Genomic DNA, 24,770 nt, shown 5'->3' on the forward strand with positions numbered 1-24,770 from the left:
GCAGTGGGAGGCCGGTGGCCGCCCTTTGTGTTTGCAGGGCGCTGGTTTCCATTTTCTTTGCATCCCGCACCAGCGCCCGCTCATCCCAGTGCTCTGAGCTCTCATTTGCCTGCAACGCTCGCCGGCCTCACCGCTGAGGACAGGTGTCCGTCACCGGGTTTCTCCACATCCACCTTCTCGCTTCTCTCCACGCCCATCTCTGCTTTTCCACCTCACAGTTTCCTTCGTCTCTCCTTCTTCCTTAAACCGCACCATCCGACCACTTCCTTCCCTCCTGCCCACAGCCTCCCAGCACGGAGAGCCGGGCAGGCCTCTTGCTGGCTCCAGGGTGAGGATTTTGGGGGGCTGGGGTGCCATGCACTCTGTGGGGACAGAGGGTGACCATGCCCCGCCGGCAGCATCTCGTTCCCTGCTGTCACGAAGCCGAATTTGAGGAGCTTTCATAGCTCTGGCTCCCTTACTACCCACTCAAACCTGCCTGGGGGGCAGAAGATGTAATCTTTACTGGTGTTTCATATCCATCGCTGGAGCTGTGTTAAACACACACGCTGCCACATGCTGCTAGGAAGGATTTCCTGCCTTTGCTGAGCAGAGCTTAAAATTGATTTTGTTTCCTTTCCCTCCGCTGCTCCTCTCAGCTCAGCTGGGCCGGGTAGCTGAGGCCCTGGTGTGCCTGGGGTGGGAGAGGGCACGGCACGGCTTGTGTGGGACAGGCGAGCGCGCTGTCGGAGCAAGGAGAAAGCGGGTGAATCATAGAACCATAGAACAGTTTGGGTTGGAAGGGACCTTAAAGATCATCTAATTCCAACCCCCCGCCATGGGCAGGGACACCTCCCCCTAGACCAGGTTGCTCAAAGCCCCATCCAGCCTGGCCCTGAACAGTGCCTGAAGTGTCTTCTTTACGAGTGGTTTAGGATAAAGCGATGGCAGGGGAAGATCAAATGTAGGTATTTATTTCCCAAACGGATGTCACGGGCGAGCAGGGCAGGGGGTGAGGCATCCTGTGGCTGCTCTGCCACTGTTGCATCTGGGGTGGGAGAGCAGGACAGCCGCCCTCCTGGGGGAGGCACTTTCCAAGAGCTGGAAGGTTTAATTTTTAGGATAAAGGCAAGGAGGGAAAGGCCTGCCAGCATCCCAAAAAACCCTCCCAGGGGATGCCTGACTGCGAGGTGTCGACCCTCGGGGTAATGAGGGGCCCTTTACTTCCAGTTTAAGCATCTCGCAGGGGAAAATCCTCCCTTGAGCTGTCCCAGAGGAGCATCCCCCCGCTGGTGGCTCCCGCAGGGCTGCTTCCAGCGAGCCGAAGCCCAGGCTGCCCCCGTCCCCAGGTGCCCCCGGGGTGCTTTTGGGGTACCGTCCCCTCCTCCCCGTCCGCTCCTCCCCATCCCCGGCGCCCCTCGCCCGCTCACCTCCCACCGCCTGGGCCCCTCGCACTTGCAGCCCGGGGAGGGACGCTCCGGGAGGGAAGCGGGGGGGTGTCCCTAAGAGGGGCCGGGCCGGGCGGGGCTGCACGGCCGAGCCGGGGCCGGGGGGGGGGAAGGTGGCGGGGGCGGTGCGGTGCGGTGCGGGCGGCGCCGCCCGGCAGATATAAGCGCGGCGCGGCGCGCCGGGACGCCGGTGCTGCTGCCGGTACCGTCCTTCCCTGCCGGCTGCCTCCGTCCCGTCCCTCCACCCCCTGCATCCATCCCTCCGTCCATCCCTCCATCCCCTCCCGCTTTGTTTTCTCGCCGTCCGCGGGCTCGGGCCCCCCACGCCGCTGCCACCCTGAAGTTTCTGGCGGTGCTGCTGGCGGCGGGCATGCTGGCTTTCCTGGGGGCCATCATCTGCATCATCGCCAGCGTCCACCCGGCCGGCTCCGCCGCTCCCGCCGCCCCCGCCGCCGACAATGACTCGGCCGCCGCCGCCCTCCTGCCCGCCGCCGACAAGGGGCTGGGGGCCCTCCACGGCCCCGCCGAGGCTCTGGCCAGCGCCGGGCCGCGCCTGCCGGGGGGGCCGCCTCCCCCCATCTTCAGCCGCTTCGTCTGCACGCCGCTGAGCGCCGAGTGCCCGGCCACCGGCACCGGTACCGGCCCCGCCACCGGCCCCGGCCCCGAGGAGCTGCTGGCGCTGCGGAGCGCGGCGGCCCAGCTGCGCCGCACGGCGCTGGAGCAGAAGGAGCGGATCCGCATGGACCAGGAGACCATCCGGGAGCTCACCGGCAAGCTCAGCCGCTGCGAAGGCGGTCTGAGAAACCCCGCCGCCGCCGCCGCCGCCGCTCCCCCCGCCGCCGGGCTCCGCGCCGCCCCGCGCCCCGGCACCATGGGCCACCCCCCAGCCGAGCCGCCCGCCGTGCGGGAGCTGGAGGAGGCCGTCCGCGCCCTCCAGGACCGCATCGACCGGATAGAGGTGCGAGGGATGCTCCCCGGGGGGTCGGGGAGGGGGATGCTCCCCGGAGGTCAGGGGCGGGATGCTCCCGGGGTCGGGGGTAGGATGCTCCTGGCGGGGGGATGCTCCGCACACACCATTCATTCCCCAGGCCTGCTGCCACCTGCACCCCAAACTGGCTCATTCCCGTCGTGAGGCTTCAGGAAGGTTGTCCTCGCCCCTCTCTTCCCCAAGGTCTCAGCCCAGGGGCTCGCCCTCAGCCCCCCCACTCTTCCCTCCGCAGCAGGGTGGTCCCAGGGGGCCGGGGCTGCCCTGCTTCCCCCCCAGCCTGCACCCAGGTAGGGCATCTCGCTCGCCCTGGAGCACCCACCAAGGCCTCTGCTGGAGCAAGGGCAGCAGGTTGGCAGCTCCTCGGGGTAAAAAAGGGATCCTGCCCTTTGACAGAAAGGTAAATGCATGTGATCCCGTTGCGTTACGAACAGGACATCTCACAAAGTAAAGCGTGGTGCTGTCTGCCGCGACCACAGCCCCCTTCTCCGTGCAGTTTGTTGGAGCTGTAGAGAAGGGGACAGTGATGGGCTCGCTGTGCCCATCACTGCAGCATCAGGCTGTTGGCACTGGGGAGGTGGACCCTCAGTCCCCATTCTGTAGCACCCGTGCAGCGTGTGCCCGGTGGGCTGAGCCCTGGCCCGGCCACAAGCCAGCGGCACCAAAGGCTCTGTGGTGACACCTGGGATGGGGCCCATCACAGGGCGCACGTGTGTGTGGATTTATTGGGGCTGATGCGGGCTCAGCTGTTGCACAGACCTTGGCAGAATTTGCAGAAAACGGCCAGGGCAGCGGTTTAGGCACACAAGAGCTGCTGGAGGGGAGTTGTCTGGTTTCCCTGGGGGGGTTTGCTCCAGATATCCCAGCTTTTCTGGGGGTTGTGTTGTCCTCTCAGGTCTGCCGGGGGCCAGAGCCACCTGCAAGGAGCTTCCTGTGAGTCCTCAACCTCCTTATCTTCCCGTTTGGTTCCCTGTTGTTGCCCTCTCTACTCCTTCCCAGAGCGCGGAGCTGGGAGGGGGGTCAGGCAGCACACCGTGAGGTCCCTCTCCCCAGTTTCACCCTTCTGCCCCCCTCGCTGCAGCCATGTGGGCGCAGTAGCAGCAGCCCACAGGTGGGAAATCCAGAGCCATTAAGGTCACAGGCCGAGAAACGAGACTGGGAGAGAGGGTTATCGTAACGGCTGGAGATGCGAACAGGGATAGAAAGACGGGGAAAGGCAAATAAACAGGTGCACGTGTGAAGGGAAAGAGCTGGAGACGGGAGGAAGCACCTGTGAGCTGCCAGGGCAATGCACACGCGCGTGTGAGAACACGGAAACAAACACAGAGGCACGCCAGGCGTGTGCGGGGAGACGGGGGGGGGACACAGCCCGGCGAAGCACGATGCCCGCAGCCCGATGCAGCCAAAGGGAGGGATGGAGCCACCCCGAAAACCCCCCTGCAGCCCCCAACACACAGATTCCCCACAAGCAGGGATCACAACCGAGCTAAGAAATGCACGTGCAGGCAGCAGATGCGCTCACCCAGAAATAAATGTGGAAAAAAACCAAAACGATAAGCCCTTGCGTGCACACACACAGACAGACAGACACACTCCCCCCTGTGTGTGCACGAGGACCAGGGGCTGCACGGTGGGACGGTGACCAGCACGTCAGTTTGAACCTCGGGGAGCATCGGGAATTTAGCAGCTCTCTGGTCACACTGTCCCCCTTCTCCGAGGAGCTGTGTCACCCGTGAGCCGCCGTGGCCCCTCTCCTGGGGTTCCTGGTGACCGCAGGAGGTTTGGGGTGGAGGGGGGTGAAGCTCACAAGGGCTGGAACAGGCTCTCGCGGTTCCCTGGGGAGCCCGAAGTGATGCCGGGTCGAGGCTCACACACACATAGTGATGGGGAAGACAAGCATCGCGCTGTCAAAAATGTTCCTTTTCGCCCTGCTGGGGACCCGAGGGTCCCAAGGGTGCTGTGCAGGGGAGATGCAGCACCCCGCGGGGTGGGAGACAGGGCAGTGTGGTGGAGGTGGGATGGACTGTGGCTGCCCTGGCTCTGGCCCGCCCTAACACGCTGCCTGTGCCAGCCCGGTGACAGCCACAGCCTGGTCACAGCCCAGCCAGCTGAGCCCTGGGGTCGCACCTTGGCCATGCAGCGATGGTTGCTTGTGGCCCCCCTCCCCAGCCTGCCTTTGCTCCCCCCCCCCCAGTATATGAGCAGACACCCCAAAACATGACGGTGGGTTGCCTGCGCCCCTCCATCCATTGGCCCAGGAACCTGCCTGGGTACCCCATGGCATGGGGGGCACCCTCACCCCCTCCTAAAGGGAGGCGGTGGTCACCCCAAGAGGTGACCTGGATGGGGACAGTCCTGGGGTGGCCGCCAGCGTGCCGGAGGCTCCACAAAACCCGATGTGAGGGAGAGAAGGAGAGGAAACACTGTTGAAGCCTGGGGTGGTTTAGTCTCAGGAGAGGGATGACATAAAATGCCACGGGTCCCCCTGGGAAGGCTGCATCCCAGGGCATCTCCCGGTGGGTTTGCCGGCAGGGATTACTGCTGGAGGCTCTGGAGCCGGAATTGCAGGGAGGGGGCTGGCGGAAGATTGCTGATCTAATCTGGGCGCTCTCGTCCCCGTCTGTAAGGCATAACAAGATTTATTGATGCGCCCAGAACCTATTAAGTCATTTGATTCTTAATTTTGGCAGCGCAGCAGCAGGGTTCCCCCCACCCCGGGCTTGCTCTTTGCCCCCCGCCATTTCAGCAGGGACAGGCGAGTGCCAGCACAGCGTTCACGTGGGGACATCTTCCCTCACCTCCTCCTAACCCTCCCCCCCCAGGCATCGCTCGTCCTTTCCTCGTGCGCAGCAGCCTGGATGAGCTTTTTTCCTCCTGTTTTCGAGGGATCCATCCATCCCCCATCACTCTCCGCACGTGCTCACGTCCATAAGCTCAGGCACATCTTGGCACGCAGAGCCGGGGGGCCCAGGTGCTCCTTTTCCATGCTTTTAATTACTGCTGCAAATGGAAACGGAGCGGTTTCAGAGTGGGGAGGGAATTGCCTCAGCACCCCCCTGGGCTGTGCTGGGGTGCAGATGCCCTCCTTGACCCCATTGTCCCTTGGAGGGGAGCCGATGGGGAGGGGGGACAGAGCAATGGGCCCTACAGGGGACCCAGCCTTGGCAGAGCCGTAATAGCCTGTTTGCTTATCAGCCGGCACGCGGCCATGCCGGCCTGGCCGTGCCGTTGTGGTCGGTGACCCGGCTGCTGGCAGGAAACCCACGAGTAAGGGCATGGAAATGGGATTGAGCCGGCTGCCTCCCTCCTGCCTCTGTCTCTGGCAGAGCAGGGATGGAAACCTCCAAATTGTGACAGCCCCGGGCCACGAGTGAGGTTTGAGGGGGACGGGAATCAGCAGCGAGCTCTTCTCTTGTGAGGAGGAGGGAAAGGCCAATGTATCCCTGCTCACCCCCCCACCCCGGGCAGCCCTTCCTGGAATTTAATGACCCCTGAGCTCCTGCCTGGGTCCGAAAGGGTCCAAAAAGGTGTCAGGGTCCAAAAAACTTCCTTGTAGCGGGTGTGCCATCCTGCAGCAGTGAGCATCCCGTGGCAGTGGTGGCCACGGAGGAGCTGAGGACAGGCTGGGGGCATTCATGAGTCCGAGGAAGGGAATGGGACTGCTGTGTGCGCTCACCCATCTCAGCATCACGATCCCTGGGATGTGCCGGGAGCATCGTCCCGTGGGCATCATCCCGTGGTCCTGCCCGCCCCGTCCCAGCAGCTAAGGTGGGCATTTGTGTGCCGGTGACCGAGCGGGGCCCAGATTTGCCAGTGCATTAGTAAATGAGGCTCTGATCTCCTTACATAAATCAAAGTGAATTCGTCGACCGAGGGCTACAGCCTGCGCGAGCGCACGCCCGACGTGGTTGCCCCGGCCCCCCCCCAGCAACCTTCCCCTCCCTGCCCCCCCGCCAGTCGCTGACATTTAACGTGATTAATATTACCTGGCATCTTTCAATCTTTTTTGCTGGCTCCGGTGGCCAAAAAGCGTCGAACGAGCCTCCCCCGCACCCGCTGCCCACTCCCCTGCTGCCTGCGCACGGCGGCAGATGGGATGCCGGCCGCCTGCCGAGCAGCCGGGGAGAAGGCGCTTCCCCCCTTCTCTCCCCTCCCCAAAGGTCACCGGTAGATAACAGCTGCACAGCCAGCATTATTAATTTCGCAAATAATTTGATTTGGGAGAAAGATGCTTGCGCGACAGCTCGGGGATGCGGAGGACAGTTGAGGGATGCAGCCCAGCTCGGCACCAGGGTGCCGGGAGGGGGATCACCCGGCACGTCCCAGCTGCGGAGGGTGGGATGAGGAGATCCAGTCTCCTGTCCAGCCATGGGCTGGCTGCAAAGGTGGGGATGGTGTCTGCTCCTGGGATGACGAGGTGGCCTCTAAACTCTGCCCAATGAGGGTGCCGTCTGCATCCCTTGCCATAAGGATCATGGGGCCGGCAGCGTGTCCGGCTGTCGATGCCCCGGCTGCCGGGCTGGAGGCGCCGGGGAGAGCTGGAGAGTGAGATGGAGGGGGAAAAACTCAGGAAGGGGGAAGGAACTGAGCAAAAAGGGAGAGGCAGTGTGAGTGTGTGTGTGCGCGCGCGCGTGCGGAGGGGAGCATCGGGAGGAGATGCTCCAAAGCCAGAGAAATTAAAAAGCCATAGGGGAAAAAAGTTACAGAGGGAAGAAAATAGCAACAGGGAGAAAAGCAGGAGGAAGGAGGAGGAAAAAAATAAAAGCGCTCAGTCACTACTGAATAATGTAGGGCAGGCTATCGGGGGCTAGCGAGAGTGACAAAAGCTCCCAGCCTTTTCTTTTTTCGTCATTAACAGATGGAGCCGTGCATGAAAGCAGGGACGTAGGCTCCAAACCCGCAGCTCGAGCAATCAAAGCGTGTGGCAGACAGGATCGCGCCAGCCTCCGCCGCAGCCGGGCGGCCCGAAGGGATGAGAAAAGCTCTCGGAGCCCGTGGGATGCGAACAAAGAGGCGAAGGCGACCCCCATCCCACCTGCGCTGCCCCCCACCAACACAGCCAGCTCCGCTTGGATATGAGCGCGGGCAGCTCCGGGTGGGAATTATCCCTGCCGGGAGGATTGGAATTAACCTTCCCGCTCACCTTTCCTTCCCTCCCTCCATCCCTCCCCTGCTTCCCAGTTGCCTGCGCTGGCAAGTCCGCAGGACGCCCCCCACAAAAAAGAGCTAAAGTCCCCTCCCTGTTGCCAAATCCCTCCCTGTTTTACAGACACCAAAGGTAGGATGCCCTTTGCTGGCGCTTTTCCCTTCCCAGAGAGGTTTTGCTCTCCGAGAGCATCCCCAGTGCCACCGGAGCAAGCCGGCAGCGAGAGCTGGCGTTTGGTCAGGGCTGGCAGATGTCCCCTGCACAGCCTCTCTTTTCTCACTTTGGTTTTGGTTCTCTGCGTTGTTTTTCCTCGCAAAACCTGTGGTTTTGTCCTGGCAAAACCCTCTGGAGGCTTTTCAAGACCTTGGGGCATCGCAGCCGCCCTCTCATTTGCAGCCTGAGTGTGTTCCTGCCCGGTGCGGGGCCATTTGTGCTCATGCCAACCTCATCTTCTCACCCCGCTCTCCCTGCTACCTTCTCCCTGCTGTTCCCATCCGCCAAGGTTGCTTCCTGCCCAGCCAGACTTGGCTTTCCTCTGGCCTTCCCCTCCCCTCTGTTGTTCATGAGGGATAGCAAAGATTGGGGGTGACATCCTCCCCACTTGGCATCTTTGTGTGTGCGATCATCAAGTCCTGTCCATCCTGGAAAAGCGGGATATAGGGAAGAAGAAAAAGCTGGAAGCCACAACCACACATGAGAGTGGTGACCTCCTCTGGGCCAGCTCCAAGGCCGGAGGCGGCCTGCCCAAATCAGTAGGGATGGCATCACCCCATGTCCCACCAGCACAAGCCTTGTGAATGTCAGCCATGCAGACCCCTCTCAGTGCCAGAGCAGCCATGGTGGCTCCTGCTTTGGCCTCTGACAGACCAAAGGTCACCACAGCCACTCCTGCACCTTCAGGGAGGTCTGGCAGTGTGAAGAAGGGGGTCACCATCTTTCCAAGACCACGGCAGAGAGCCTAACACCCCAAGGGCATAGGGAAGGGAGAGGGCTGCTATTTATTGAGAAACACCAGGAGCACGGCAAAGGGCCAACTTCTCCCTTCTATCCTGGTTTTCTTCCAGACGAGATGGGGGTCTCCCAACGAGGTGGGATCTGGGGTCTTTGGAGGGTGCAGTAGCAGTTGGGAGCATCTTTGCCAGGCACCGGGTTTCAGATCAGCCAAGGGAAGAGTTTTGGCCTGGGTTTTAACCCTGATGGGACAAGATGTGCTTGATATCCTCAAGTGATGGGTCATGTCTTGAGGATTGGAGGATCTGCCAGTGGCCCCACTTCTCTGTGGCATCCCGATGGCCCAGGAGAGGCTGGCTTACGCTTGCGATGAGCTACCTGCCCGACCTGGCACGCGTGCACGCACCCCCGCATGCCAGCTGAGCTGGGCTAAGAGGATTACAGCCCCGTTATGTGATGTTAATGTGCTGGCCATGGCGAAGCAGCCTCACGTGCGTCAGGGAAGGGGAGCTCTGCACTCCTTCCCGTGTTGTCTCCTCCTCCTGGGAGGCTGCCCGCGGGAGCAGAGCCAAGGGATGACCAGAGCACCCCTGCCTCCTGTCTTTGCTCTGTCTCTGAAGTGGCAGAAAGTCAGTAAGAGCAGCCAAGCTTTGTTTTGCAGGAATAAACTCAACGGGGGCTCTGGCAAGGGAGGTACAAAGTCAGCCGGAGGCTCTTGGAGAAGACCCTGCTGCGGATGCGGGGTTGTGCTCCCAGCACTTCCCATGGTGGTGCAGGCTGGGCATGTCCTTATTTAACCTTTCGCAGTGACACTGTGCTGAGTTTCCTCTTTTCTCCCTCCTTACCCCTCCGGAGTGCAGCAGGAGCTGCCAGCCCGCGCCAACGGCTCGGCGCCCACCGCCCCGGCGCTCGCCCGCGACGCCCTCCACACCAAGATGGAGCAGCTGGAGGAGCAGCTCCTCTCCAAGATCCTGACCCTGCAGAAGGAACGCCAGGCCGCCAGCACCGACCGCAGCCAGCAGCAGCACAACATCGAGAAGGAGCTGAACTCCCTCCAGAACCGGGTGACGGAGCTGGAGCACGGTGAGTCCTGCCCGATGGGGATGGAGGTGGCATGGCAGGGTCCTGGAACAAGCCACCCTCATCCCACTGATGGGTTCTGACCCTCCTCTCTCCTCCTCATCCTTGACACATAGGGCCGCCAGGCTACAGCCCTCCTGATGCTTTCAAGGTGACCATCCCGGTGCAGAACAACTACATGTATGCCCGTATGAAGAAGAGCCTGCCGGAGCTCTACGCCTTCACCATCTGCTTGTGGCTGAAGTCCAAGGCCCTGGCGGGGCTTGGCACCCCTTTCTCTTACTCCGTCCCAAGCCAAGCCAACGAGATCGTGCTGCTGGAGTGGGGCACCAACCCCCTGGAACTGCTCATCAATGACAAGGTCAGTCCAGCCGGGGGGTGGCGGGAGGGAAGCCCCTGCCCTCATCTCCCTTTCTTCAAGCCTCCTGGGAACTGATGCTCCTGGGGATGCTGGGGTGGAGGAGCTGGGAGGAAGGGGCCTGGGGTGGAGAGTGGAGGCAGGAGGATGAGGAGGATGGGGAGGATGGCTCAGTGGGGTGGCTTTTGAGACGGAGAAGCAGCGCAACCAGATGTCTGTAGAATTTGGGGTGCCACCATCATGGGGGTGCACCACTTGCTCTCTGAGGGGCTGGGGGGACACCGGGGTGCCCCGGAAGTCCTACCAAGCACCAGGCTCTTGCTCTTCTTATGAAGGTCGCCCAGCTGCCGCTGAGCCTGAAGGACAAGGCCTGGCACCATGTCTGTGTGGCATGGACCACCCGGGACGGCAAGTGGTCGGCATACCAGGATGGTGAGCAGCGGGGTGCTGGAGAGAACCTGGCCTCCTGGCATGCCATCAAGCCCCAGGGCGTCATCATCCTGGGCCAGGAGCAGGTAGGTGCCAGCCTGACGCCGAGGGCTGCTGGTTCGCATCGCTCCGGTGCGAAGGCGGTGGGGGGGACAGCCCCCAAATGGGGCGAGGGGCGGTGCACACAGGGTGTGTTGGCAGTTGGGGTGAGGGGCTCTCCTGCCTGCTCATCTGACCTCTGGGTGGGCCATGTGTGCTCATTGTCTTCTTGTCTTCCCTCTCTCCCCGATTTGGTCCACACCTTGTCTTCTTGCATCTCCCCCACACACCTGTCCCCTCCTCTCCTTGCCATCGGGCATCTTATTCTGCTTCCACCTCTTCTCCCTCTACGCCCTGCCCATTGGATATGTGTCCCTTCTCCTGTCCCCATCCCTGTCCCATCACCTCTCCCGCTCTTCCCCAGGACACGCTGGGCGGCCGCTTTGATGCCACACAAGCCTTCGTGGGGGAGCTGGCGCAGTTCAGCGTGTGGGACCACATGCTGGCACCAGCGGAGATCCTGGGCTTGGCCAACTGCACTTCCCACCTTCAAGGCAATGTGATCCAGTGGGACGACCAGGCGGTGGAAGTCTTTGGGGGTGCCAGCAAGGGGGGCTTCGCCGCCTGCGAGGAAGGGAGGAAGGCATGAGCGGCCCCTTGCCCCCTCCCCAGCGCCAAGGAGCCCGGCGGCAGCCCCGAAGCAGGGAGTCCCTTTCTCCCCTCCCAGACCACCAAGCCTTGCCGGGGCAGTGCTTGAGTCCCCCACGCTGGCATCCCGGGAGGGAGGGGGGCAGCCCTGGTGGCCTCCCTCTTGCCCCCATGCCAGCGGCGTGGCTTGTGCCCCCTCCCGGCACGTCTGCCCCTGGGTCTCGCCTTGCCCCGGTTCTGTTTCAGGAGGACCTCACCGTACCCGCAGGTGTCTCTGGTACGGCGAGGGTCCCTGCCTTGTCAGCCCCAACAGGGAGTGGAAAGATGACCTCCATCCACCCCAAGCGTGGTCCGGCCTCGGTGGGATGCCAGCGTGCGGGTGTCCTTCGAGCATATCCCCTTTCCTTATTTATTCCTAGCGCCCCGCTATCTGGTTTTGTGAGCCCATACTCCAAATGAGCCCAAAGGCTCGGCCAGGAGCATCTTCCCTTCCGGCCCCATCCCCTCTTCTCCTGCCACCCGGGGTTTTCAAGCATGGCCCCAGGGAGGAAGGAATGTCGGAGGGTCAGTGGGGCAGCGCTCCCCCCTCCATGCCCCTTCCCCTGCCTCCACTGCCTGTTCAGGCAGGGCTGCCCGAGAGGAGTCCAATTTTTGAGGCACAGGGAAGCAGAGCGGGAATCCCCCAGTTTGGGGGGATCAGTCGGCCATCGAGGGAATGGGGAGAAAGGGGCAAAGCATCTCTCCCAGCCCTGGCCGAGGAGGAGGAGGGAGCGCAGCTCTGCCATCAAAGGGAACAAGAACAAGGAAAAAAAATGAGAGAGAGGATGATGGTGGCCAGAGGAGCCCTGGCATCCACCTCCCGGCCTTTTGGGTATGGAATGGGGTTGCTGCCCTCACCTCTGCCTGGGTCCCCTGCTTTGAGCTGCCCCTGGCCAGGGACGGGGCTGCCGCCGGCCTTGAAACTGGGGAGGGTGGTGGGGTGGGCTGGTATTTTCCCCGTGGAGTGCCTGAGAATACGCCGTTTCCACGCCGCGTAGTCACTGACGTCTTGATACATGAGTGTGAGTGTGTGTGTGTCTGGGAGGGGTGGGAGGGTTATTTCGGGGGTCTCATGGTTGCTCAATGCGGTGTCCAGCTTCCAATGCTCCCTCCTACCCCAAGTCCCACTTTGCGCTTTTGGGGATGGCTGTCCCCCAGCCTGGGGGAGGCGAAGCGGGCAGAGGGGACAGTCCCACCACCCAGCATCACCTTCCCCCCAGGGTCCCCGCTGGTGACAGGGCAGCTCAGCCCACCAGGGGGACATGGTGGGGCTGGGGGACAGCCCTCGTGCCAAGTGGGAAACACTGTGACCTTCGTGCACCCCGACGAGCTGCCTCCTCTTCCTCGCTCGCTCGCGCGCTTTCTCTAATGCACGTTTGTGAAAGGGGCCCCTGACGCGCGCCTGTGTTGGGACGTTTCTTTTGTAAAGCTGATTGTGGACAATAAACGTGATGTTTTCTGTTCGAGCCTCCCACGGGGGCGCGAGCTCCGTGCGGGGATGGAGGGGACGAGCCGGCCCCAGCCGAGGTATCCTTTGCCAGGATGCTCAGGGTGGCATCCCTGGAAGGAGACAGCTGCATCCCTGGGGCCCACAGCTGCATTACAGAAATATTATCGTGAGCACCTGGGTATCGTTGCCTTGGGAGGGGGGGACGTGTCACAGTTTGGACACCCTTCATCTACCCTGTCATGGAGCAGCACAGCTGCTGCTGGGGGGAAGCACCACTCCATGGAGGAGGAAATCCCATCCCCACTACTGGGAAGCAGAAACCAGTGGGAAATCACGGCCTCCAGGTCAGACCGTGATGGTGAGGAGCTCACATGGGGTATAAATCTAATTAAGTACTAGTAATGAGTTCCTGACCTAGCTAGGCACGAGCTGGTTTGCCCTCGGCATGGCTCTTGGAGACACCTATTCTAGAGCAATCCACGGCCAGGCATGCATGATGCTTTTGCCCCTTGGTGGGTCCCATCCCTCCCAGGAAAGGCACAACCTCACCGATATTTGGGGAAACCAGAGACTCACTTTTCCCCAGGGCCTTGCCATTGCTGGTCTGCCAGTGGGGTCTCCTCACTGAGCCAGAACCACCCCCTCCGGCTCCCACTTCTCCTTCTGTGGGGTATTTAATGCCATAAAGCAAAGTCTGGAGCTCTCACCTTCAGCCCTTCAGCACATCTCCTCAAAGTTGAGGGTTTTTTTGAAGAAAAAAATAGCTCTGAGTACATATGTCAGCTGGAGCATACACTCAAGGGCTTTGTTGAGCTGGAGGCTGACCCCCACATCACCAAGAGGAGGATGTTCAACAGGTGACCTCTGCTTGCATGCCCAAATAACAGCAGCAGAATTAGGAAGGACAGCAACTGTCGGAGCAGGAAACGTCCAAAACCATTGCTGGGGTCACAAACTTAGGAAGAGGTGAAACAAGGGGGGAACTGGTCCAGAAGACCCTCCTATTTAAACTGCAGGAGCCCTACTAGAGCACTTTTGGGGCTGCCGGCCAAGGCAGAAGATCTGCAGGAGGATGAACGAGGATGGAAACAGCCTGGCCACTGGTGTAGGGTATTGGTATAAAACCTGTTCCTCCGGAGCCCGGAAACCCAGCCCACGCCAAAATCTGTGTGAGCTCTCTCCCTTGGAAAAGCAGAACCAAAGGGAGACCAGGAGATGCTTGGGCAGGGACTTGGGTGCTGCCCTCCGCCTCCCCGCCAGACTATGCTGTCGCAATCCCAACCCCAGCCATGTCCCTGGGACACACAGATCTGTCACTTCTGGGATGGAAGAATGGGGGGAGCCCGGTGGCATGGCTTCTGCAGGGCAACCTCCTCTCCCTCCAGAGGGTCACAGCCAGTTGGGCAGACCAGGGAGGACGCAGGAAAATTTGATATAATTTATCCAGACATTTTAAAAGCTTACAGCAAAATCTGTATAATGCTCTTCAGGAACCGAAGGCATTACGGGGAGATTAGAAACTGGTTGGGAGACAGAAAATCAAGAGTAGGAATAAATATTTGATTTCCATCCTGCCCTGACTCTCTGCAGGAAGCAGCGGCTGCTTCTCACCCGTCTGGGGAGGAGGAGAGCAAGAAAGGCCCATTTGTTTTTGGTAAGCCGAGCCTTGCAAGAGCTGCAAACCTGCGACAGGGCTTAAAAGGTGGAGGAGACAACAAATCAATGGCGTTGCTGGCTGGAAGGAGTAATTACAATGATTTAGACATATTGCTTGCTTCTAAATTAACCAAGAGCACTCAGGAGAAGCCCCGCTTCTCTCTAAGGGCAGCTGGTTGGAAAACAACATGCCGCATGCAGAAGAGACAAAGAACAACAAAGTCACCCTTTAGGGGAGGTTAAAGAAGGAAATTTTTAACAAGGGTGCAGAGAAGTTTTTGTGGTTGGGGTAGGTGCACTCAGCTGGGACACTGTGCTGTGTCCAGATACCTAAGATGGGAGGGGGAAAAAATAAAAGAGGGAAAGAAATGGAGGAAACCCAAGATGTGGGCAGAGCAGAGGCACCGTTGGGCTACGGTGGTTCACCGGGGGGTGGCATAAGAGGAGATGGTGGGACAGACAGACGGACGGATGCAATGAAGACCATCTGTATGCTCTCCTCGATTCCCCCACCGAGGGGTTGTTAACACATTTCGAGGGGCAGAAAGGGGCTGCTATTTCCCCTCCTAATCCGTGAGACTTGCTGCTGCAGGGCTTCCCATGCGCCAAGGGCTTAGCCAGACTCAAACAACCCCTGCCAAAAAGGGCTTGGTCCTGCAGTGAACAAGAAGACCAGGTCAAACAGGGCAACTGGAAACCTTCAGGCCTGACAGCTATTAATTATAGGGTTTGAGAAGAAAACACTGCAATTCCCAAACTCCTCCAGCCCTTACCCAGCTTTCCAGAGGGCACTGCCAGCGGTGCAGGCTCTGCCTCCCTGGGGACATGCCTCAGGGGGGGCTTTGGGGAGCTCCTGTGCTCCCCGACAGCCACAGCCTCAGCTTAGGGCTCGCAGGTTGCAGTTCTGCCACGTCAACCTCCCAGTCCCCCTGAAACAGGTCAAGACAGCCTGTTCTTCATCCCTGGGGAGGTGACACTTCCGAACCCCCGTTACCAGTGCTGCCCTAGCAATGGGAGACTGCCTTAATTGCCTCCCCGCACCTCTCCATCCTGCCAGGAGCCTCTTCCGCTCCCTCCCGGAGCCAGGCAGGCTCATTAAGGCTCGTGCGGTGTTTGCACGGGGAACGTGCCATGCTTCCAGAGCATCTGGCACAGGAACGGCCCCCGCATGGCTGCTGGCACTGCAGCAGCACCATTACCTGAGGTAGCAGCTAAGCGATCATGCGTGGGGCACTGCCTTGCCCAGCAGACATGGGGATCTAGCTGTCCAAAGCAGGTTCCTCTCTCCTCCGGAGAAGAGGGCTTGGCTGCTTTCAGCTGCCACACGTTCCCACACACCAGCATCCCCGTCTCTGCCTTCCCTCAGCTCAATGCAACGTGATGGGGCTCTGATCCCAGCAAAATGCAGCTTCAACATTCCCATGGGGCCTCCTGAGCACTCCTCCTGCCTCCAGAGAGCCACAACCATCTTAACCCACCCCAGGGCAGCTGCAGGACAGACCTCAGCATGCCCCACGTCCCCAGCCCAGGTCCTCCGGTACCACCCAAGGCGGTGTGGAGCAGTGCCCAGTCCCTGGGCTGCGGCCGACAGGCAGGACAGCTATCTCCAACCTGCTGCCCGTGGGGATGATGTGGGGTGGGGGGCCCAAAACTTGGACAGAGAGAGTCTGCGGATCCCCTCTGCCTGCCGAGGAGTCAGCCTGCGTCCATCCTCCTTCCATCAGCGATGGAGATGGCTAAAAGAATGCAAGGGGTGGTGTATATAGACATATACTATACATATATGTATTTTGCAGCCAGCAGTTACATTTCTGTTTCTCAGCTAATGAGTACAACACAATTTAATATCAGATGGCAAATGGCACTTCTTTGTTTTAATGCATTTCACCATGTCTGCCGAAGGCAAAGGGCTGAAAGAGTTTCCACCTGCAATTAGTGGTGAATAAGAAAAGACCAGCCAGAGCAGAGTAACTGTTGTGTTTCCTCACAGATCCAGAGGGGCGAATCGGACCCTTGCTCTGGACTTGCCTTCACCTACAGATGGGCTCCTCATCACTCAGTATAGAAACTGAAGACCAGGTGACGTGAAGCCAGCTGCATATCTGCCTTTGGGGCTAGCAGCTAAGGGACCCAACAAGGTTTTGACTGGCTTGTGATGTTGTAGAGAGGCAGCTTGCAGGAAACCCTGCACCCAAGGGCCAAGAAATGAAGCTGCCTGCATTCTGCTAAGCCATGGCAGATGAGGACAGGCCAGCAGGATGCTCTCCTTCCTCAGGAGGCATTTCAACCTTGCAGCCCCGCTGTATCACCCACCACAATCACAAAAAAATATAGCATTCCTAACTTTGAGCCCTCTGCAGTTAGGGGTTTGGCCATTTTTCCTTAGCTTTTCACCTAGGAGCTGCCGGTGAATAATCCTTACAACCAGTCCCAGCATTTCCCGAGGGAAACACTCCCTGGGGACACATTGATCAAAACCAAAGCACATTTAATTGAACCCAGAATCGCACACGCATGCGTGCTCCCCCCCCACACACGTGAACAGAGGCATACGCACACAAACACACCAGCTCGCGCTGACTTGCTGCTTAGTAGCAAAAGTGGGTGAACTACATAGGGATTCAAGCACTAAAAAAACCACAGCAAGAATACGATGCTTGAAAGTGCTGTGTCCCCAGAGAGATTAGAGTAGCTGCCTGGAGATAAAGTAATGATGATGGAAAGACCTTCTTGCTCACAGAGGTTCTACTCCTAATTATCTCCCCTGAAAAAAAAAAAAAAGCATGATCTCCCAGCTTTTATCTGTCTCTTGACAATTTTAGCTCCGTGCCTGCGTTGTTGGAAGAGACCGATGCTTGCCGAAAGGAGGAAGGAGAAGGAATCGGCGCAGGAGGTAGGAGCGGCAGGAGGACGAGGGGGACAGGAGGCAGTGCTTCATTCCTGTCACCAGCGGCAGCGAAGGCAAAGAGAAAGACAAATGATCGCTGCAACATTGTCTTTCTGAGCCCAGAGACGGCTCCACCGCTTCCACCACTGCTTTGTCAGGCAAATGACAACCAGGAGGTCTGATTCATTGCTACACCAGCGAAAGAGGCAACATGATGTCCTCCCTACAGCTATAGGAGAATATGGTGAGGGATGAAGACTTCTTCACAAGCTGGCAGGGGCAGAAGAGTGCCCAGCTTGTTCCTCCCCCACTCTTTTCCTTCTCAGACAGCTAGAAAGCAATTCGTCTTTCAGCAGACAGCCAGCAATGAGGATGCTTCAAATACACGCCAGCCAGAAGACCGCACAGAAGGTCTGACCCTGGACAAGGATGGGCCCTGATGTAAACCCAGGCATCACGCCCAGCAGCCAGGGCTTTGCACAGAAGTCTTTCCCCTCGATATTATCCTGGAGCTTGCTGCTTCTCCACCAGTATTTATTTCAGACAAATACAATCCTAGACCTCCAGGAAACTGTTCAAGCCCTGATTTAGATGCAATCAGTGTTTGGCCAGCAGGATGCAGGGACAACGCAGGTTTCCTAGAGAGCTGAGAGACAAGGAAAACCTCAAAGCAAACAGACATTACAGACATAAAGGACACGGAGGGTGGGAAGGGGCCGATGGGCCTCCATCCATGAGGATGGAGGTTAGTGTTACAGGAGCTGCTTGCAAAACCATGACCTATCCCCCCCCTCCTGGGGTCATTTTCTCCTTTCCAGTTGCATCAACATGCAAACATGAGTGGTTGCCTCTCCCATTCAATGAAAACACATTAAAAATCCCTGAATTGTCCCATATTCACAGAATGGTTCGGGTTGGGTGGGACCTTAAAGATCATCTAGTTCCAACCCCCCTGCCATGGGCAGGGACACCTCCCACTGGACCAGGCTGCTCAAAGCCCCATCCAGCCTGGCCTTGAACACTTCCATGGCTGGGGCATCCACAGCCTCTCTGGGCAACCTGTTCCAGTGCCTCACCACCCTCACAGTAAAGAATTTCATCCTAATATCCAATCTAAATCTCCCTCTTTCAGTCTGAAGCCGTTACCCCTCATCCTATCACTACACTCGCTGATAAAGAGTCCCTCCCCATCCTTTCTGTAGGCCCCCTTTAGGTACTGGAAGGCTGCTATAAGGTCTCCTCAGAGCCTTCTCTTCTCCAGGCTGAACAACCCCAACTCTCTCAGCCTGTCAAAATTGCTCCATACTGGAGCAATATCCTTGCTGTTTAAGCCGAAAGGTAGAACTAGGCCTCAAAGGGGTTTTAAGTCAGAAAAATATTAAGTCTCCAGATACCAGGCAGTTTGGCTGTGTGTGCGGCTCCGAGCCTGTTGCTGAAGCCTGCCTAGCCGAAACCCACCCAGAAACCTTCACATGGAAAGGATGGGAAGGCCGGGAGCCTCATGGAAGCCCCTTTTCCAAGCTCAGGCCAGGGGAGACATGGCTCCTCCTGGCTGCCAGGAGACGGCCTTCCCCTCCCAGCAGCTCCCGAGCCAGCCCCGGAGCCGTCCCACGGAGGGGAAGCGCATAGGGCCGGGCCTGGCACTCACAGGGCAGCTGTGGCTCCCGCGGCCACGCAGGACCGCGGCCGCGAGCTTTTCCGCGGGTCTTTCCACAGCAAGGGTGTTTAACGAGGCCCCTCCGCGGTGCTGCCGGCCCCTCCCCGGCCCCAGGCGCTCCCCCCGCTCCCTCCTGGCAGGGGCAGCGAGCCGCGAGCGCCGCCACCCTCACGGGGACACCGAACCGGAGTGGAAGTCGACGCAAAACGAGCCCCCCGCCACCGCCCACAAGCCCCCGCGCGGTAGCCGGCAAGGCAGACCACCAATCAGACGCGCCGGGCGGCGTGCTCACAGCCAATGGACGGCGAGGTAGGTGGGACTTCCTGCGCCGGTTGCTACGACAAGCACTGCTCTTCCTTAGCAACCGGCGCTGGGGCGGTGGTGCGGGCCGCGGCGGCGGTGGAGGTGAGGCCGTGCCCGGAGCCCCTTCGTCCCCTTGCCCCTGCCGCGTCTGAGGCCGCTTGCCGAGTTCTCCCCTCCTCCCTTCCCGTCTCATGGGGCTGAGGGCGGCGGGTCGGCGTGAGTGGGCTGCTTCGGGTGTGAGGCCTGCTCGGACCGTGTTCTGCTGCCACCCCGCACGCCTGGGTGGTGCTGCGCCGGGCACGGAGGGGCCCCCCTGCCCCGGTGGCTCCGATCCGGGCTGCTCCCCCTCCCGCCGCCGGGGCTGTGGCGTGCTTTTCCGGACACACGGCTGGCGGGCTGCCCCCAGGCCGCTTCCCTGTCCTGTCTTTTAACCGGTGCAGCCGCCCGTCGGCTGCTCCTCCCCGGGGAAACCGCCGCCGGCCCGTGGGGCAGCCCCCGGCGACCTGCCTCGGTCTGTGGCCCCGGGCACGTCTCTGTTAAAAGCTGGGTATTGAAAGTGGGTCCCGGGGTTTGTCCCGCTGTGGGAGGCTGGTGCCAGCCAAGTGGCTGTTCTGTCCTGTGGAGGTTGTGATGGGGACATCTAAAGGTCCCACGGTCCTTTGTGTGAGAGCTTGTAGTCAGTTAGCCTTGGTGCTTTAGCCAGCAGCTCTACACACTTGGCATAAATGCTTGGCCTGTGTGGTGTTGCCTGACACTGTGGGGTTTTTTTTGTTTTCCCTTTAATATGGGGTCACCCTTGCTTCCTCTGGGTAAGAAAGGAAGGTGCTTTGTTCTGGGTGAGAGAACCAGAGGGAAGATGACGGTGAAATGTTCTGAATCTGCCAGTCAGACAGTGCTGTTCCTCTGCATTGTCCCAGAAGCTACTTCGTTAATTATGCCCACAGGCATGGTCCAGTGTTTTCCCGTATGGTCCTCCCCAGCTGACAAATGCTTGGGGATGTGAGGAGCAAGTGCACAAACCAGACCAAGATGTTCCCATTAAACATTTCCGTCCAGACACGTACATTGATCCTGTTCCTAAAATACTCTTACCCTTTGCTTGTCATGCGCAGTTTGAAACCCTCATGGATAATAGTGTCCTGGGAAAATCCTTTTGGAATTAATCAATAGATATAGTGGCTGATGCATTGTTCTCTCCTCCCTTGTCAAAAGCTGTACCCTCACTTGGCTCTTCCCTCAAGCTCAATTGGTGCTTCTGGGAAGTGCTGTGCTCTTGAAGCCTCGTTTATGGAAAGGGATACATTTTTTTGATTTGTTTGCATTAATAGTCTGTAAGATAACACTCTAAGTGTGTGGTGTGTAAAGATGGTACTGAGAAATAGCAAGCAACTGAGATGGGACAATATTCTCATAACGGTTTTATTGGCCTTGCATTTTAATTCAAAACTTTCTTTCTCTTTCCTGTGTTTGTTTTTGTTCAAGCAGTGTCCTGTGAGCCATTTCCCCTTCTGCTGAAGCTGCTCTGCCCGTGTTCACAGAGCCGTGTTCCTCTCGGCTGTTTGTGCCGCAGCACCTTGCTGAACTCCACGCAGCCCCTCCGCCCCTTCCCGGGGTCACTGTGGAAGGACCATGGCAGACACCGGGGAGGGGAAAAAAGAGGAGGCTGACTATAAAAGACTTCACAGCTTTCCACTGATTAGGGTAAGAAGAGGGCTGGATTATGTATTTACCAGTGCTACAGATATAAAATTCTACCTTTGTTCTTAGCAACCTTCTAAACTAGCATTTCTCCCACAGAGTTGTTGCTGTGAGAATGTGTGTACTGGTGGTCCTGTGGAGGGGTCCTGGTTGTCACTGCTGGTTTCTCCCTGTCCCTGACCTCTGTCAGGGAAATTTATTATCATCATTGTTCCCCCATCAGCCAGGGGAAGCCTGGGGCAAAGTGATCTATGTCTAACAGAATGAAGATGCTGCCTTTGGAGTCCTTTCCTGTGTTCTGGATGCAGCTTGCTTTTTTTCCTATGGGAGCTGAAGTAAAAGGTCTTGTTAGCCAGCCAGATAGCAGAAGAGGAAGAAAAGGCTGTGTAATTTAGAATTCTCGGTTATGCTTATAGCAATAATTAAGGACTGTGGTTGAGCAGTATTAACGTACTTTCCCTTAATCTTAGAACAGAAAAACTGACATATGTATTTATCTCCTCCTTTAAGCTGTGCTTACTTAGTGCTAGTCTTAATGTTAGGTAGAGAAGAATTCTGCATTGGCTGGGACAAAGGAACGAATGGATCACTTGTAATGCAATAAGCTGTTTTCATATTTACCCTTCTCTGAAACACTGGAAATGCTTGGTGTACGGACAAGCCCGTGTTGCTGGTGATGCCCCCCACCTTGAAGCAAGTGTTAAAAATCACAGGGACTAGCTGCCTTTTGCCCATGCCCAGCAGTCTAGGCTCCCGCTATAGCCTGTGCAAAAGTAAGGGTTCCTTACTGTTGTCTTGTGTCTAGCTCTTATTTTTCTGCTTAGTTCTTCTTGTTTGTTTGCTCTTGCCAGCATACAGACATGCCGGAGGAGATGCGTGTAGAGGCCATGGAGCTGTGTGTCACGGCGTGTGAGAAATATGCTACCAACAACGAGGTACTAGCCAAATCCCAAAATGGCCAGCCTTCAGTTGCTGCAGCTCAGAGAACCTGCAGGAGCAGGGCTAAGGGTGTGGGCAGAGTGGAGTCAGTTCCTGACATCCTGTGACTCTCTTTCTGCAGAGAGCAAGGATAGAAGGCAGCAAAGAGCTTGGCTAAATCTCAAATTCAGTTCCCTTTGTCAGCAAGATCTATAATAGCCCTTTGCGTTCTTGCAGGAAGCAGAGATTAGTAGCGATGCTGCATCCCAAACCTTACCTCCTTCCTCATCCTGCCTTGCCTGCGACATGCTTCCACTCTGTTCATAAAATGCCCTGCGTCCTGAGGGCTTGGTTCAGAGCTCTGTGGAGACAGGCCCTTCCCATCTGTTCTTCAGTGTGGAGCAAGGTCATCCCCACCAGAGTGGGGAAGAGGCTCTTGTTTTGGGGATGAGTATGTGAAAGTCTTCGAACCTTCAAGTACAGTCTGTTAAGTCTTCCCTCTTAGCTTTCAGCCTCTTGAATGAAATTACGGAGACCATATAAATGAGGGGTGATGCAGAAGTTATGGTTTTTGGAAAGGTTGCCCTTAGCTTTGAGAGCCAAAGAGGAGAACACACGTGGCTCCATGGGCAGGGCACAGACTGCTTGTTGCTGGAGCAGTGTTGTGTTGGAGCAAGGCAAAGCTATGAAGCCAGAGATTGCTTCTGTCCCATCCTGCTTGATAACACCACATGTCACTGCAAAATCTTCCTCTCTCCTTTTTTAGATCAAGCAGGGTGTGATCTGGAAGAAGAGAGCCTTTTAAAAGTCAGCCTAGTTTCAGTGTTTTGGTAATTAGCTGGAGAAAAAAAAATGGACTCCTGTAAAAATAGCTGCAGCTTAGTGACCTGAATCTCCTCTCACACTCGCTGCACCCAGCATAGCTCCATCAGCATCTAAACCAGAACTCTTGCTTCAGACTGTGAATAAGAGAAGTGATTGCTAGATGCAGTTCAACTTTAATTTCTCCTAGCTGCTGTGTTGAAGGCTGCTGAAAGCAGAGAGACCTGTTTTACCCTTGAGCGCAGCTCTGGGGAGCTCCTGGTTCCTGCAGTGCAGCTGCTGTACCTGTTGCCCATGGCTTGAGCAGTCTATTAAAGAGAGAAGATGACTAGGGGGATGTTTGCATAAAAACTCACTGCTTGCTCTGTCTCACCCTACACTCTCCTCCTTACATTCTCCAGAGCGCTGCCAAGATGATCAAAGAGATGATGGACAAGAAATTTGGGTCCTCCTGGCATGTGGTGATTGGGGAAGGCTTTGGCTTTGAGATCACTCATGAGGTGAAGAATCTGCTGTACATGTTCTTTGGTGGCAGCCTGGCTGTGTGTGTCTGGAAGTGCTCCTGACGTCTGTCCGGGTCCCAGACTTGCTGCATACAAGAGATTTCTTCCTTCTCTTAACAGGTTTTGTACAATCTGGAGGTGGGGCTTTATTTTTAATAGTTAAACGTCAAGATTATTTTTTTTTTGTACTGATGTAACGGTTACGTGGGATACATATAGTTGGTGTGTGTGTGCGTATAAACTTGCTAAGCAGTCCTGTCCTTGCTCGTGGGATTTCTCATCTGTCTGTGGCTCTTTCCTCGGTGTTTGAGCCGAAGCAGGAAGGAGGTGGGGAACAGGTAACCTCACAACATGCTGCGGAGCCGTACAGCAGCGCTAGGAGGGGGAAGCGAAAGAGAAAACGTTCTATCTAGCCCTGTGTTGGTTTTTTCCCTCCCACTTGTTCCACGTCGTGTCCTCTCTTCTCTGCCTTCTCCACTACTGTGTGTTATGGCTCTGACCAGCACCTGTCTCTCCGCTCTCTGAATGCCAAGAACACCTTCTTCCCCCACCCTTCTAAGATTCCGTACAGAACTGGCGGTGCCAAGGGTCTCATTTCGGGCTGCCCGTGGAGGTGTTAGCCACAGGGAAGCAGACTTGGCTTGCCCTTCCCCGCGTCTTTTGGGGAGGGTACAACAGCTGAGCTGCCTGGGTGTAGGAGGTTGCTATGCAAACTGCCCCCTCCTTTCTCACCCACTGCACACTGAGATAGCATGAAAACACGGGCGGCTGACGACGCCTGGGGAGTGGGTGAGAACTATTCATAAGGCTCGAATGCCTCCCTGTCAGTTTTTGGGGGTGTTGCAAGTGCTGTGTACTCTCAGCATCTTGTTTGGAGGCTGGCAGAGGAAGGAGGCTCCATGTGAGATATCACTTGGTCATCAGAAACCTCACGTCTTTTTGGACTAGCGTTCTTTTTGCCTGTTTCTTTTTTCTAAAGCTGTCAATGTTGGAGGACGGAATGAACGTAATTGTATGTTACGTATATGGCATATTTATATAAATCTGGGGAACCGTGTTTTTACAATAAAAATTTAGTAAAATGTCCTTTTCTCTGTGTGTTCTAAAATGAAAATCCCAAAGTAGAGGACGAGAAGGAAAAGTAGTTCAGGAAACATGGGAGTAAGCAAGCAATGGTGTAGTTCAGGTGGAGGGCAGTGACAGGTCTCCATCCGGCATGTTTCCCAGGTGACTTGGTACGAGACACGCTCTCATCCTCCCTGTTCAGTTCCTTTCACCAGTGCAAGCCACAATGCTGAGGAAGGTTGCCAGGCCCACAGTGCTACTGGCTGAAGTCCTCAATCCATACAGCTATCCAAGCAGTAGCAGCAAAGGAGGGTACCCGTGTCCTCTGCCCAGCCAGTGTGGCTCTGCTCTGACCTTCAGGGTCTTGCATTTGTGGCTTCCTTGAGTTTTCAGACTTTCCTCTCAGAACATTGCCAGCAGTACCATTGACACCTCGTGTTTTATGAGAGGCCACACTCTACTCCCTAGTTCAATTCCAAAGGACCTTTCTGCATTAGTGCCTGCGGTGGATCAAACTGGTGGAGGGTCTTACAATGCCTTTTGTTCCTTCTCTGAACCTCAGTGTGATGCTAGAGATATCCTTCCTCCATTTCATCATGTCAGAAGCTCTCCTGTAAGCCAGAAATTAGAGTAATGTGAAGACAACTAGAAATTATTTCAAATTTAGACCGCCTGTGCTGGTTGGGCCCACTGTCCTCTTGCATAATTC

The 24,770-nt window shown here is 57.4% G+C and overlaps 2 protein-coding genes across 3 annotated transcripts; both read left to right on the forward strand.

The window, feature by feature from the left end:
- The first annotated feature begins 1,566 nt into the window (after positions 1-1,566).
- Positions 1,567-12,568, forward strand: NPTXR (neuronal pentraxin receptor). The gene is made up of 5 exons (XM_074578732.1): positions 1,567-2,385; positions 9,370-9,592; positions 9,706-9,950; positions 10,283-10,462; positions 10,840-12,568. Exons 1-5 carry the CDS (start codon positions 1,798-1,800, stop codon positions 11,062-11,064), a joined length of 1,461 nt encoding a protein of 486 aa, XP_074434833.1. The 5' UTR covers positions 1,567-1,797; the 3' UTR covers positions 11,065-12,568.
- A 6,509-nt stretch (positions 12,569-19,077) lies between these two features.
- DNAL4 (dynein axonemal light chain 4) lies at positions 19,078-24,095 on the forward strand. Of its 2 annotated transcripts, none has more exons than XM_074578850.1 (4): positions 19,078-19,157; positions 20,541-20,756; positions 21,605-21,688; positions 22,895-24,095. In XM_074578850.1, the coding sequence occupies exons 2-4, from the start codon at positions 20,685-20,687 to the stop codon at positions 23,057-23,059; spliced, it is 321 nt and encodes a 106-aa protein (XP_074434951.1). In that variant the 5' UTR covers positions 19,078-19,157; positions 20,541-20,684; the 3' UTR covers positions 23,060-24,095. The 2 variants fall into 2 exon arrangements, with proteins under 2 accessions (XP_074434951.1, XP_074434962.1); XM_074578861.1 differs by having other exon boundaries at positions 19,127-19,157; positions 20,538-20,756.
- Positions 24,096-24,770: the final 675 nt, after the last annotated feature.

The sequence above is a fragment of the Larus michahellis genome, chromosome 1 (genome assembly GCF_964199755.1).
Source record: "Larus michahellis chromosome 1, bLarMic1.1, whole genome shotgun sequence".
Classification (NCBI taxonomy): Eukaryota; Metazoa; Chordata; class Aves; order Charadriiformes; family Laridae; genus Larus; species Larus michahellis.

What these genes read in the sequence shown, in the direction of transcription:
- NPTXR (XM_074578732.1), top strand. Translation starts at nt 1,798, where the DNA reads ATGCTGGCTTTCCTGGGGGCCATCATCTGCATCATCGCCAGCGTCCAC. An exon ending in ACCGCATCGACCGGATAGAG is followed by an intron (nt 2,386 to 9,369) that starts GTGCGAGGGATG and finishes TCCGGAGTGCAG; the next exon opens with CAGGAGCTGCCAGCCCGCGC. An exon ending in GGTGACGGAGCTGGAGCACG is followed by an intron (nt 9,593 to 9,705) that starts GTGAGTCCTGCC and finishes CTTGACACATAG; the next exon opens with GGCCGCCAGGCTACAGCCCT.
- DNAL4 (XM_074578850.1), top strand. Translation starts at nt 20,685, where the DNA reads ATGGCAGACACCGGGGAGGGGAAAAAAGAGGAGGCTGACTATAAAAGA. An exon ending in ACAGCTTTCCACTGATTAGG is followed by an intron (nt 20,757 to 21,604) that starts GTAAGAAGAGGG and finishes TGCTCTTGCCAG; the next exon opens with CATACAGACATGCCGGAGGA. An exon ending in AATATGCTACCAACAACGAG is followed by an intron (nt 21,689 to 22,894) that starts GTACTAGCCAAA and finishes TACATTCTCCAG; the next exon opens with AGCGCTGCCAAGATGATCAA.